Genomic DNA, 14,370 nt, shown 5'->3' with positions numbered 1-14,370 from the left:
AGTTGTTGGGAAAATAAACCAAGTACAAGTAATTTCCCTATAGTCAGATTAGTGAGAATACAAAATAAAAGCAGAAAAATAATACCCGAAATTGATAACGGAGTTCAGCCAATTGTGCTTACGTCTCCGGACTGCTGCAGATCTTTTACTAAGAGAGAAAATTTACAGGTGTTTACAAAACACTCACTACTCACAAGAAAACTCTCTAGTATTGGAGAAATAAATGATTTTTTGGGATGATTTTGAAGCTAAATGAGCTAGGGTATTTATAGTTGAAACTTAAGGACTTAATCTTGTAAATACCCTAAAGCCTAGGGATTAATTGTGATTATCCCATTATCATTTTTCAACAAAAATCTACCAAACTTTGAAAAAACTATTTTTCAAAGAAACATTTACCAAATTTTGAAAACCATTTTCAAAGATACATTTACCAAACTTTGAAAACCATTTTTTCAAAGTTGGTTACCAAACTTGAAAAACATTTTAATAATTTCAACAGGTCTCCGGTTAAAGACAATGAGAAAAGGAGTAGCAGAAGACGAGAAGAATGTGGGCAGGAAGAAAAAGAAAAGGTAGTAGCTTGTTGTTTAACTGCATCTGTGTATGCTTGTTTTTGTGTAATTTAATCGATTTTGGTGGTGCAGAAGAGGGGGGAAAGGAGATGGCTATTTAGAAGGCCTAGTAAAGGCAACGACAAAGGCTGCTGCAGACACTACAGTACCTGTGAATGCATCCATGGACTTTGCAGAGACACGTCACGCGATTGCCATTGCAGCCGCCACAGCGGCAGCAGCTGAAGCTGCAGTGGCGACAGCTCAAGAGGCGGTTGAGATCGTTAGGCTTAGTTCTAGACCTTCAAATTATGCCAACGTTAGAGAACTCTATGCAGCTGTTGTCATTTAAACAGCTTTCAGAGGTTACCTAGTAAGTGAAGTTACTTACACCATTAAAACATTCTGCTGCAAGCCTGCGACTATCTGGCCTGTATGCAAGTAATCTATGTTATTTAATGGTTTTTGTGAAGGCAAGGAGAGCATTGCGTGCACTGAAGGGGCTAGTGAAGCTTCGCGCTTTAGTGAGGGAACACAACGTCAGACGGCAAACAAAGTTGGCACTGAAATGCATGCAATCTTTGGTTAGAGTACAAGACAGAGTGCTGGATCAACAACGTGCAAGGCTTTCACATGAAGGGTACAGAAAGTCTATGTTTGGTGAAACCAATGCGTTGTGGGAATCTAGATATCTTCAAGATATTCGTAGGCGGAAGTCCGTCGCAAGTACAAGCCACAATCAACTTTTTCTTCTTTTAAAAACTCCATTTTCTTTTTCATTTCGAGTACGTACGTGGTTGGATTTATGGCACAGTCCCGAGACATGAGCTGTCCAACAGACGAATGGGACGACATGCCACAGACAAGTGAAGAGATCGAAGCATCGTTGCAGAACAGAAGGGAAGCTGCATTGAAACGTGAGAAGGCCCTTGCTTATGCTTTCTCTAGCCAGGCAACCATTGCATGAGTGCTATTGTATTGGAACCAGTGCATGGTTTTAACTGATAATAATTTTAAACATATAAGATATGGAGATCGAGGAGGACCATATCCGGGGAAGATGAAAAGGAGGTTGAAGAGAAAACTAAATGGCTTGACCGGTAAAGCAATGGGAGAGCAACAACAGGGCATCAACCGATAAAAGAAACTCCATAAAGACTGCAGAAATAGATAGTTTTAAGCTCCAATCCTGCTCTTCTCCAACAATCAGAAGATCCCAATATCAACATCAGAGACAATTCTCCACTTCACACACTGTCGTTCCCCATATGGAAAGAGAACCCCACGGTTTCTGTCTCTATCAATTTCCACCTACACCTTCACCCTGCAAGACAAAGCCTTTGCAAGTACGTTCAGCCAGCCCTCGGCGCCTGAAAGAAGAGAAATCCTACAGCTCAGCAGCAAACACCCCTAGCTTGGCTTCCACATATTGCACAACGAATGGAATATCTCGGTATGTAAACACAGTGCCGAATTATATGGCTGCCACAGAGTCTGCAAAGGCTAAGGTGCGATCCCAGAGTACACCAAGGCAACGGCCATCGACACCGGGGAGGGAACGAGGTGGGTCTTTAGCTAAGAAGATACTCTCATATCCAGCTCTTGAAAACCATGTTGGCAGTAGCTTTAGCCAGAACTTGAGAAGCCCTAGTTTCAAGAGTGCATTTGAGGGTCACTATTGGATGAAGAAAGAATCACTCTACTCTTCCTATACAGAAAGTTTTGGGGGACAAATTTTTCCATGTTCAACTACAGATATAAGGTGGTTGAAACGAGACATGATTATTGACGTACATCTTCATTCTCGGCACATTGTTTATCTGATTTGATTCTCATTAGAAGTTAAAATGCATCATTTGGGCTTAGATGAAGTGGTTTATTCTTATGGAATTTCAAAGATTTTGTTGTCTCAGATGCCATTGGGTCCAATAGTTCCATGCCCTTTTCTTTTCTATTCCCAGCACCTAATCATAATATAGCATGTGAAAAAAATTAAACAGTTCTACAGTTAAAATATCAGACGGAAACTCACATCAATAACACTATTAACAACTAACAAGTAAATAAAAGTTCTCCATTCATTTGTGGCTTGATTGATGGAAATTTTATCTTTTTCCTCTTTCTTAGAAAGAGGATAAATGAAGAAAAGTTTCATTCTGACACCCATGACATAGGAAAACATTTATGGATGCTAATTAATAGGCTCTTTGCTCATAAAGAGTACTGTACTTACTGAATGTGATAAAAACGACAAGTGATAGATTGCTAACATGTTCCTTCTGCAAGCTTCTGATGATGATAAATTATAGCATCATTGATTTTAATGGAAATTAAACATATCTATTCATATTTCTACACTGCAAATTCAAAATCACTGATATTATTGAGCTATATGGGATGTAAAAGCATGGAGACCAAAGCAAATCATGCCCCTTTTTTTTTCCAAAACGAAAAAGAAACAAAGGTTATTATTCAGCCATTTACCGATCATCGCTTTGGGCTGGCAAGTGACATCGATTTTTCCATTTAAGAAAACCCTTTGTCCAATATTAGCAAAGTTCTTACATTAACAAAGTTAATAAAGTTTTTATCCATAAGTTGAATACCAAAGTTAGCTAGCTGGTGATGGTGGACGTCTCACGTGCTCTTACTGCAGCTACTTGTACTTGTGGTCTGACTAGTTGCAATGCCGAGACACAGTGCTTCAGCCAGTGGTCCACCAGGCGACGACCCCATCCACGAAATGTTATCTGCCATTTGGGGTGGTGGTCTCAAAGCCCTCACATTATCCGTTGCTAAGCCCATGAAACCGAAACCCAAACCGCCCATCCCATGACTGTTCTCATCGTCTTCCTCTTGAATGTTTTCAACATTCCCAGCTGACATTGACAGCGTTAGAGATGAGGGTGGTAGCTTTTTGCTCCCTATTCCATCCATTTCAACAACCTCTCTGTCAGCTGATGACCATGCATCGATGAAGGCCCTGGTTTCTTGTGAATGTGCTTGGTTTAGATTCAAGGCTATTCCCAAAGAGGCTAAACCGGGGCTAAACTGCTCGTTTAGATGTTGAGCTTGCAAATTGAGCTGATGATGTTCGGCAGCATTTCCCCCATAATTTGTCCCTTGTGCTTTAAACTGCTGCCACTCGGTGTTGGAATTGCTGGCAAAAGGAACGGTGGTCTCCCCTTTCATGAACCATTTCAAGCACCTTCACGGGACAACCATTAACATTTAACAGTAACTCGAGTAAGACAACAAGTCCACATCATGCATTTATATATTAACATTGAGAAAATTATACTAACCTGGATTGATCAAATGAAGATGTGAACAAATGAGCATCGTTGTGGCTTGCAAAATGTGCGGTTTGATGAACCTGCTTGGTGCCATCAGATGCTATGTTGTCGAGTCTTTGTGATTTGTGATCAGTATTGGACGACTGGTTTGGCAATTCCACAGGCTTTCTTGAACGGGGACGGCTCTTATGAGAGTGGCGCTCACAGTATTTTTGGTCAGACGCCACGTCTCTCGAGCACCTCCATTTCTTCCCATCTGTTCTCCTGCACCTCCATGGCTCCGGGTCGGAGCTATTACTCGAAAACCCCAATTCCAAAGACCCCTTCATCGCTTCTAACAACAACAAGAATTGCATGCCGACGACCCCTTATAATTAAAGCAAGAAAAAGATAGCGAAATAAGAAGAAAAAGGTTACCATTTGAGGAGTTTCTGGTGATGGGTATGAGTTGTTCAGCAGGGACAGGGACAGGGACAGATGCCATCATGTAATTGAATATCATGGTCTGCCTTTCCAGCTCTTGCCACTGAGCTGCTGTGAAAGGAACTCCAGCATTCACAGGCGCTGCCATTTCTCCTACTTTCATTAAATTTCGAGCACCATGCATTAATCTAAAACACTCTTTTAATCACTTCATAAAACAAAATCAGAACAAAAATGGATGAAGTAAAAAGGAAGAGCTTTTTCTTCTCTTTTTACCGGAAAAATTATGGACGAAAGAAGGATCAGCGGAAAAGGAGTGATGGTGCAGAGACTTTAACAAACCTGAAGCAGCAGAAACAGAAGCAGCACCGACAACATCGTATATATCGCCCCTGCATAGTTCCCGATTGCTTGTGTTGCAAACAACGAGCCCAACACCACCAGCTCCTCCATCAAATCCATCAACATAACAAGATGATGATGATGATGATGATGAAGAAGAAGAAGAAGAAGAAGAAGAACGGTGGTCATGATTATGAAGAGCCATTGGCATTCTCATTACCATGAAGCTATGATCCGATCTACCCGACCCTTCATCTTTACCCACAAAAGCATTGTCCGTTGTATCCATGTCTTCAAAAGGCCACCTTTCCCGTTAAAAAAGAAACAGAACAAAGACAAGACAACCTTAAAACCAAACTACTTCAACTCTTTTTCGCAAAATAGAGAGAGAGAGAGAGAGAGAGAGAGAGAGAGAGAGAGAGACTCTTACCCGACACTGTAAATCGATCCCTCTTTTTTCCCCTCCACACAACTCAAGCCAAACCAGTGGCGTTTGTTGGTAATATATAAAAGAGAAGTTGACAGATATTATGGTGGAGCGGTGCCTCTATTTTCAGCCATGCGTTTCGCTTTGCTTCCAACATTCAGACCCGTTATGGAATACCGACAAAACACAGACACATCCCCCCTCCCCTCAAACGTTAGCCATTGTTTAACCCAGTCTTAAAACCCTTCAAAACACTGTAATAACACGAGTAGAAATTTAAATTACAATCTGAACTGCATGAAATTTATTGTAATCATAACATAATATTCGTTATCATGATAATTAATAATATAAACCACTATTTAAATCAATGAACTGAAATGTCTGAAAGCTTCAAGTACAAAAACAGCCATGCTTATGCTTGATTGAAACAGGGAATGGGAGTTTGACCTTTTTGTTTTACTTTTTCTGACTGGTTTTTAATTGGCTCAGTTGACTTAGTTGTCCGTCAGAGTTAACGGCGTTAAACTTTTTTTAGAGTGTGTGGCTGTGAGTGAGCGCATCGGGAGGCGTGACAGGACAAGATTGTGGGGTCCAGTTGGGTTTCGTGTGAGCGTGTGGGGGGACCAGACCCGATTGATGTGATGCCGTAACTAATTTGGAGCTATAAATATTTATAATTGTTTCCGGAAATCATGCATTTAATTTGGACCCGAGGATTGTAGCTTAGTTTAGTGCAATTATATCCACAACTTTTAATGCTTGAGAAGCATGCTAATTAGGCTCATTCTGCAATTATAGAGAATGGGTTATTAGCCGTGTAAATGAATTGGACGTTAAGTGAATCGTTCGTGAATTTTGAGGCGGGAAGTTCGTTTATGTGCGTTTATTTATTAAATAAACGAACATGAACAAGATTTTGTGTTCGTTTAATTAAATGAACGAACATGAACATAGGTCTCGTTCGTTCATTTACGTTCGTGAACGTTCAGTTATGTTCGTTCAGTTATGTTCGTTTATGTTTGTTCGGTTATGTTTGTTCGGTTATGTTCGTTTATGTTCATTCATTTATGTTTAAGTCAATCTTCTTAAATCAATTTTGGTGACTAATTTGTAAGTATCTTAAAAATATTAATTAATCTGATATTCTGATGACCAACTCCATAATTAACCCAATTTTATTTGGAAAATCCAACAATATTAACATGGTTTAGTTCGTTTTAAACGATCCATAAGCTGCATACCCAGCATCGTCAACATGCACTGCACTGGAACCCTATTTGACTGCGCCACCAGCTGATTATCCGATGAGCAAAGAGGAGTCCCAGAAACCGGTTGCTTTCGAAACCAAGTCCAAAGGTGATGATTCCGGAAGGGATGTTAAGTATTAAGCACCGTTTCTTCTACTTAATTAATCTTCTTTTCTTTCATATATAATGGAGTATTCGAATTTATAAGTAAATAGTGATCATCCAACAACTCAAGTCAGCTTACTTTGAACTCAAGAATCTAATAATCGAGCTCTTATCGAGCATTTTCGAGTTCGAGTCGAGTTTCAATATTATATTTCGAGTTCGAGTCGAGCTTGATAATTTTAAGCTCGCGAGTTTTCGAGTCGAGTCAAGCTGCTTTGAAAGTTTTCAAGTTCGAGTTGAGCTCAGCAATACTCGAGCTCGACTCGGCTCGTTTACACCCCTAGGTAGGGTCCAATGTTTATGTTCGTTTATGTTCGTGTTCATTTATGTTCGTGTTCGTTTATGTTTGTGTTCGTTTATGTTCGTTTATTTATTAAATGAACGAACATGAACAAGTTATATTCCTTAATAAATGAACATGAACAAAAAACATTTTTTTCGTTTATGTTCGTGTTCGTTTGTGTTCATTTATTTATTAAATGAACGCACATGAACACACCTCCGTTCGTGTGCGTTCGGTTCGTTTACAGGCCTATGAGTTATATTTATGGAAATGTTAACTACTACCATTACATTGAGGAAAATATCATATTTCAGAAAAAAAAAATAGATTAGAAATTAAATTTCTAATGTATAATGAAAAAAATCAGCTTCTAACATTTATATAAATAGTAATTTTGATATCTGTTTTAGGGGGCGTTTAGTTCATGTGTCAAAATTGTATTCTCATGTTTGGTTTATGGAAAAGATTATTACTAGGTAATAAATTATTACTAATAGTAGCATTTTTGGATTAAAATAGTAGAAATGTTATTACGTCAAAATTCTTTGGTAATGAACAATTCCCACCATTTTTGTCATACATACCCTTAAATTAATAATTTTTTTCCATATGGATCATTCTCAATTCTTATTATTCTTGCTTTACTTTAAATTATAAACTTAATAATAATAATATAAAAAGAGTTCAATTTAATAAAATATTAATGAATTTGAGTAGTTAAAATTATTTTATATTTTTAATATTTAATATATTAATTATTTTATAAATTTATGAGATGAAAACATTATTATTGTAAAAATATAAATATTTAAAATAATATTTAATTTTGAGTTATTAAAAAATAAGTCTTATACATTAAAAATAATATATTTTTTCTACTCTAGATCACAATATTATTTTTCATGTTATATTATATTTTATATAAATAAATATGATACTTATGAAAATTATTTAAAATTATAAGTTTGGTATACTAATTGTATGAATTATATATAAATTTTCATTCAAATATTTATAATTTAATATTAAAGTTGTATTTGTTAAAAAATATACATCACAAGGATACTTTGATAAAATATGCATCTAAGTAATCTTATATTCATCCAACCAAACACTGTAATATTACATTTTTGCTAAGCAAACCAAACAAGATAATACAATATTTCCAAAGTAACGTTACATTCCGGTAATCTTATTCCCAAAAGTAATATTACATTCCGTGAATCAAACGTACCCTTAGAGTATTTTAGTTTTTAACATTTTGAATGATGGTAAATTGATGCAGGGGATCCGAGACAGATTATGTTGAGCTGTCAGATTGCACCTTGATGGTGCTGAGATACCATGAGTTAGTAGATCAGCGCAAAGGCGAGAATTGATTGTGATATGTTCCTTATTGGGGCCGTTTTGAGTGTGCTTCAGTCTTTTGGCCATAACTTTGGCTACGGGTGTTAGAATCGCGTATAAGACCCTAATCCGGAAAGCTCTTTTCGACGCGCATGCTGTCCATATGAGCTATGCTCCAGGTGGCCTTTTTTCGACCTCAAATTCTGCCGTTTTCCCCTCCGAATCACTAGATTTATATATTTTTTACTATTTATAGTAATTTTCGATTGTCAATTAGGAAATCTTTTTAAATCTGATTTCGGTCGGATTTTTTTGCAGATTGCTTATTTTATTTTGAATTTCAATTTAGAGTGATTTTCGGGATTTTGCTATTTTTGGTAAAATTCTGATAAACAAGATTTTTGGCTATAACAATCCGGCTTATGGACTGATTTTGGACAGTTTTGTTTTTTTAATATTTTATTAAACCCTAGAGACTTTTTTCTCTGGTTTTTGGGCGAATTTTCTCTTGTGAATCATCTGTTGGAACTAGCCTACAGGATAATCGTTATTCTGTCTGGCGTCATAAATATAATTCATGTTAGATGAAAATCGTTAATTGATTAATGATCATTGCAAGTGAAATGTTCACATGTGTTTAATTGATTGCATGATACATTTCATGTCGTCACTTTAAACAACGTAGCATGTGTCATTTCATCATCTAGAATGCTATGGCATGTGTAACACCATCACTTTAAGTGATATGGCATGTAACATCAATAACTAAACACATATAAAAATGCCACTTTAATAATATGCGTGAACAATTAGTCAACTAAGGCTGAGATTAAAATACTTCCAAAAAAAATAACAAGAACCAAACTTATCATCTATGGGAACATTGGAGAGCTATTTTGTTATTATGCCTTTTTTATTTAGATTTAAACCAATTCAAGTTACCATTTTTAAAAGATAAGATCAATTCAAATTTATGATGTGAGATACTTTACGTAGCTTGAGAATAATAATATAATTGATCTTTATATATTTAGAGATAATTAATATAATATTTATCAATTCAAATTTATGATGTCTTCTACGGAAGCTACTCTCAACCTGGTGTTGGGGGCAGCCTACTATCTTACCTCCCCTTACCCCATTACATATGGGAACAAGGGACAACCATTTATAATATAATATTTATATTTATATTTTTTAAAGTAAATATTTATTTTATCTGATAAAAATAAATTTATATATATATTTCAAATCGAGTTGAATATATATATTTTTACTTTAAAAATAAGGTTTGACGAGGCTTTCTTAAATCTTTCAAATCAAATAAAGTACAAAAATATTATACTCAGATCAAGTTTGAATGAATAAAAAATTAAATCAACTAACAATCATTCTTAATTTAAATTGAAAGTTTAAATCATATTAATAAGTAATATAAGGGCAATATTATACTAAAAATCACATTAATTATTTTTTAACAGTAACCCCTTAGTAAATTTGTTAGAAAAATATCCCTCAAACTGTACACGTAAGACTACCTAGCGTCATATACAGCGCGAGAACGTGTCTCATTTTTTATAAGATGTGAGATATTGTGTTCTTTTTAAATTACCCAATTTAATATGCTTATTTAGTACCTTGCGTTTCCCAGAACGCGAGGTACACGAGATATTGAACCGTCCCGATGAATTTATCGCGAGAAGTATTCAACATACCTCACATTTCCCAAAAAACGAGGTATTTATTTTTTTCCACCACAGGTGCTTATATAGGCATGTTCGATATTTAATCTCAATTTTTTTGTAATTTATAAGATTCTTCGTGTAGTATTGGAATTTATCTTTCAGTTGAGGCTAATATAAAGACATGAGATATTATAGGCGAGTTAAAAATTACGTTGAAAATAGTACAAAGCTTGTTTTGTGCAAGAATAAGAATATACAAAATCGCGTTCAAAATATATCCAATGATTGATTTTGTGTATATAGAACAAGCTAAAATGGCTTTATAAACATGTCTAGTACGGCACATACGAGATATTTTAAGTGGTGTAATAATCGTGTTGAAAATTGTTCGAAACAAAAGTAGTACAATGAAAAAACACGATAAGTTTGAGGGAACGAGTGGAGGTGTACCATATGTGGGTTTGATGCCTTAAGTAGATGATTCCACCAGAAGATGATGCTTTCTGAGAAACAATGTGGGCTTGATGGAGAGTGGATTGAGGATAAATATGGAATTCGAAAGCTATGCCCACCACTCTCACATCCACGTCACTAGAGATAAGTTGAGGATGCCACCAGAAGAGAATGTCTTCTTAGAAATAATTAGTTTCCTAATAATGTTGGGGTTTGATGGAATAAGAAGTTTCCCGAGAATCCCTCTGAAGTAAATACAAGGCAAAAAGCTCAAAAGACTAGTGGAGGTGTGACATTTGTCAAATCAACGTCTCAAACGATAAGTAATTTATGTCACCTAAAGATAATGTCTTTTATAAACATTGTTGGCTTGAAAAAAATGTGGAATTTATGAAAACCCATTTTTTCAAGAAGGCCATATATTTAATAAAAGACATTCTCTTCGGGTGACATAACTTATAACACTAATATTGACATAAGTTTAGTGCCAAGTTGTACCACCAGAAGAAAAGCCTCTTATAAGAATAGACCGTGTTAAAATCTACAATATCAGTTGAATAGGGGATATTTATTTGTAGTGGGTTAATATCGCATTGTGTAAAACACGAGTTTTGCAGAGGAAACTCACTCTCTGCAAAATGCGAGGTGCTGAGTGGCATGACAGAGATTCCTGACGTGGCAAAGATTCCTGGTGTGGAAGCAACATTTGATTTGGCATGGCAAGTATCGCATTAAAAGGAACGAGAAAATATGTTTATAAAAAAGATTGGTGTCCATTTTGGATGAAATATCTTCGTAAAAAAATATTAATGGCAAGATTTTCTACAACTGTGTTCCGTTCCATAACTTATTTCTATATTTCCTTCATTGCCAAGATTAAGAAATATGAGTTGTGTGATTTGACTTCAATAGAGCTTAAAAAATCTACAACACGACATATGTCTTCGTTGCAAGCTAAAGTTCTCGTGGGAAATATCGGTATTGAAGCACATTACATGTTGACCTTATCGAATACAAGCGACATTTGGAATGTGTTTAAGATGTATTGGTGGTAAGAACATCAAGTTAACTGTAATATTCGAGGAATAAACATATTCAACAAGCAATGAAGGAGTAACTCGGTTACCATAAGACTAAGAGGACGAAGATCCAGTTCTGCTACGTATTGCTCGTAAATGTCAGGTAACTGAGCGATAAATAACTCGTGTAGCTTGTTTTCTTATTATGTTTTTAAATTAGTATTAAAATATTTTTTATAATGATGATTCCCAAGTTTTTTATGCATCAAACCGAATAACTAATTATCATATTGTTCAAGGATAACTTAAAGATATTAATAATTTAAAGTTGATTAATAACTTAAACATAGAACATCATATTTGAATACTATTTAAAAAAAAGTAAACGAAGTTTTATTAACTAAAAAAAGAAAATACAGTTCGAATAAATAAAAAACACAAATTTAAACAACTAATGATGCCTATGTCCACCCGTACCGCAGTGTGGTGGACGACGAGTCTGACGAGGATTTATACGAATCAATCTATATTCGGGGGCATCATCATCACTATGATAATCACCACCACCATCACCCTCATCTACATGGCCATACCACCACTGCCGTTGGGACCAAGACCGGTGTAGAACATGTTCTGGGGCAGCGTCTGCTTAACACTGTCGGATCTGAAATTTGTTGACAATGGTCAAACAAATGCACACGAATGTGACGCATAATATGGTTCAGTTGATGCATGAGGGCAATGAGAATGGACAAGGACCGCCGGATAAGAACGAAATGCGTAGGCAAAAAATCTTCCGTCGATGATGCTATATACTAAAATATCGACTGAGTCGAGCGGGTGAATATAGGTATTGTCAGCGGAGTCTGATGCTCTGTAAGTGGCTCTTGTGTCATTCCCGATGATGAGGGTTGAGCATGTTACCACGTTGCGTGGGCAGATGGTTTTGGAGAAGCCTATAAATGTCTCGCGCTCCCTCCTCCTCAGTCAATATATACGACATCCCATTTTGCTCAAACCACATCATGTAATCATCTGAAACACCGTAGGCTAAAATAGGTTTAGAAACGGGCTGCCTAACGAACGTCGCCATACACTGCATCACCTAATCCATATGATACACCTCATAATTAACATTTATCTTCCCCTGTCACATTAGACGACGCAGGCCCTGTCCAATATTGTTGGTGGTGGCGAAATCGTTTGGAAATGGCCAAATTATTACAACACGCGATCATCATGATGCCACTCGACGATCTCATAGACTATCAACGAGACCATTAACATCCAAACATGAAAAATACGATGTATCTCATCCCAATTACACGTTGTAATAGCGTCGTCACTGTACGGTGTCCACAAGAACTACACAAATATTTTTTTTAAACTATGTTAGAAAAACTCGAATAAAAAATTGATATTTAATTTACAAATTAAAAATATAAAATTGATTACCTCATCTATCATCTTATCGACCGACAATCTAAAATCACTTAGAGTTTTTTGGTAAGTGGGTGTGAGTAAGTGTAACAGTTCACGTATCATTCATATCATAAAATATAATTATTTCAAAAATTCAAAAAATATATATATAATAATAATGCAACCCCCTAAACCTGGCATGGACGTTATGCCCAAATCTAAGCGGTTACATATATTATTCAGAAATTTCTTTTCATATTTAAAATAATGTTAAAATATATATAACAATATTATATGAAATTAGTTATAAGAAAAGTTCAACATCTATATATATATATGAAAAACCGTATAAAACATATACATAGCAAAATGCTGATAATACAAATATATCGAAATGGTAACAAAAACACGTGGCACCAAAGTATAACAAAAATGCATATAGAGATATACAGTGGTACAAAAAATAGGAGCAGTCGGTCCTCTTGATGCCAAGTATGTTAACCTATGGTCTGCTACTATCTGAAAAGGTTAAAAATTTACAAAATGAGCTAAAAAACCCAGTGTGCTCCTTACAGTGTATAAAACATAAATATAAAATACTTCAGTAAAAAAATCAATTTATCAAACATGTTTTAAAAATATGACCACTACCCTCATCCGATCACCAGAATGTGTAGGTTCCCCAAAATCATACACCCACCTGTACACCCGGTAAAGCCTTATACATATAGTATAAGGACCTGCGGTAATGACTTACCCTGTGCACAAAGCAGAGAAGCTTGCGGTAAAGACATACCCTGAACACAAAGTAGAGGAACCTGCGATAAGGACTTACCCTGAGCACAAAGTAGAAGAGCCTACGATAAGAACTTACCCTGAGCACAAAGCATAGGAGCTTACGATAAGAACTTACCCTGAGCACAAAACAGAGGAGCCTGCAGTAAGATCTTACAAGTCATAGACTAGGCTTTGATATAATTCCTCCAATAATATCCCCAGTGACAATAATAAACATGTACGTATTCGAGTAAAAAACGATAGTTTAATCCATTAAAACATGAAAATATTCCAGACTTAGAAATAAGATACATAAAATACAAAAATCAGAGAACATATCAGAAATTTATAGTAAATCTGATATCAGATAAACAATATTCAAAACATCATGTATTGTGTCGTAAAAATATTTAGTATTATCATAAATCTAAAACAATTCAGATGAATAGTTTAAATGTAACATCCGCACTACCGGATTAGTGACCAAATTGTAAAGTTTCAGAATTTGGTGACTAAAGTAGAAGAATGAAAGAATTCAATGATTATTTGAATATATATATATTGAAGGTTATTTGGTAATTATTAAAGGAAATTAAGGGTATTATGGTCATTTGACCAGAAAGATTTTTTATAATTTTTTTTAAAGGGTAATAAGCACGTAGGAAGAAGAGTCCAGAGCATTCTTCAGTCTTCTTCCTCCTCTCAACCGTGAAGCTTGGTATAAGGTAAGTGAGTCTTTAGTTGGTTAATTCTTTCATTTTAAAGCTTGTTTTGATTCTTGGAATATTAAGAAAGATTAAGGAAAGCTTTAGGTGGCTTAAACCTCAAAGATTAACAAGTTATGAGAAATTAAGAAAAATGAGTTTTTAAGTGAATTTTTGATATGGAAGGAGTTAATAGATTGTGAAGTTGAATTTGACTTGTCAA

General features: G+C 35.5%; 1 protein-coding gene and 1 pseudogene across 1 annotated transcript; one reads left to right on the top strand and one right to left on the bottom strand.

Moving 5' to 3' along the window:
* Positions 1-689: 689 nt before the first annotated feature.
* On the top strand, positions 690-2,383 carry LOC120199675 (annotated as a pseudogene).
* Positions 2,384-3,068: 685 nt separating this feature from the next.
* Positions 3,069-5,231, bottom strand: LOC120199693 (growth-regulating factor 8-like). The gene is made up of 5 exons (XM_039200710.1): positions 5,046-5,231; positions 4,550-4,920; positions 4,268-4,426; positions 3,860-4,184; positions 3,069-3,762 (listed from the first exon to the last, which is right to left on the bottom strand). Exons 2-5 carry the CDS (start codon positions 4,902-4,904, stop codon positions 3,192-3,194), a joined length of 1,410 nt encoding a protein of 469 aa, XP_039056641.1. The 5' UTR covers positions 4,905-4,920; positions 5,046-5,231; the 3' UTR covers positions 3,069-3,191.
* Between the last annotated feature and the right edge of the window lie 9,139 nt (positions 5,232-14,370).

This window comes from Hibiscus syriacus, unplaced genomic scaffold (genome assembly GCF_006381635.1).
Source record: "Hibiscus syriacus cultivar Baekdansim isolate YM2019G1 unplaced genomic scaffold, ASM638163v2 tig00005465_pilon, whole genome shotgun sequence".
NCBI classification, from domain to species: domain Eukaryota; kingdom Viridiplantae; phylum Streptophyta; class Magnoliopsida; order Malvales; family Malvaceae; genus Hibiscus; species Hibiscus syriacus.
The sequence above is the reverse complement of the archived record's forward strand: the minus strand, read 5'-3'. Positions and strand labels throughout refer to the sequence as shown.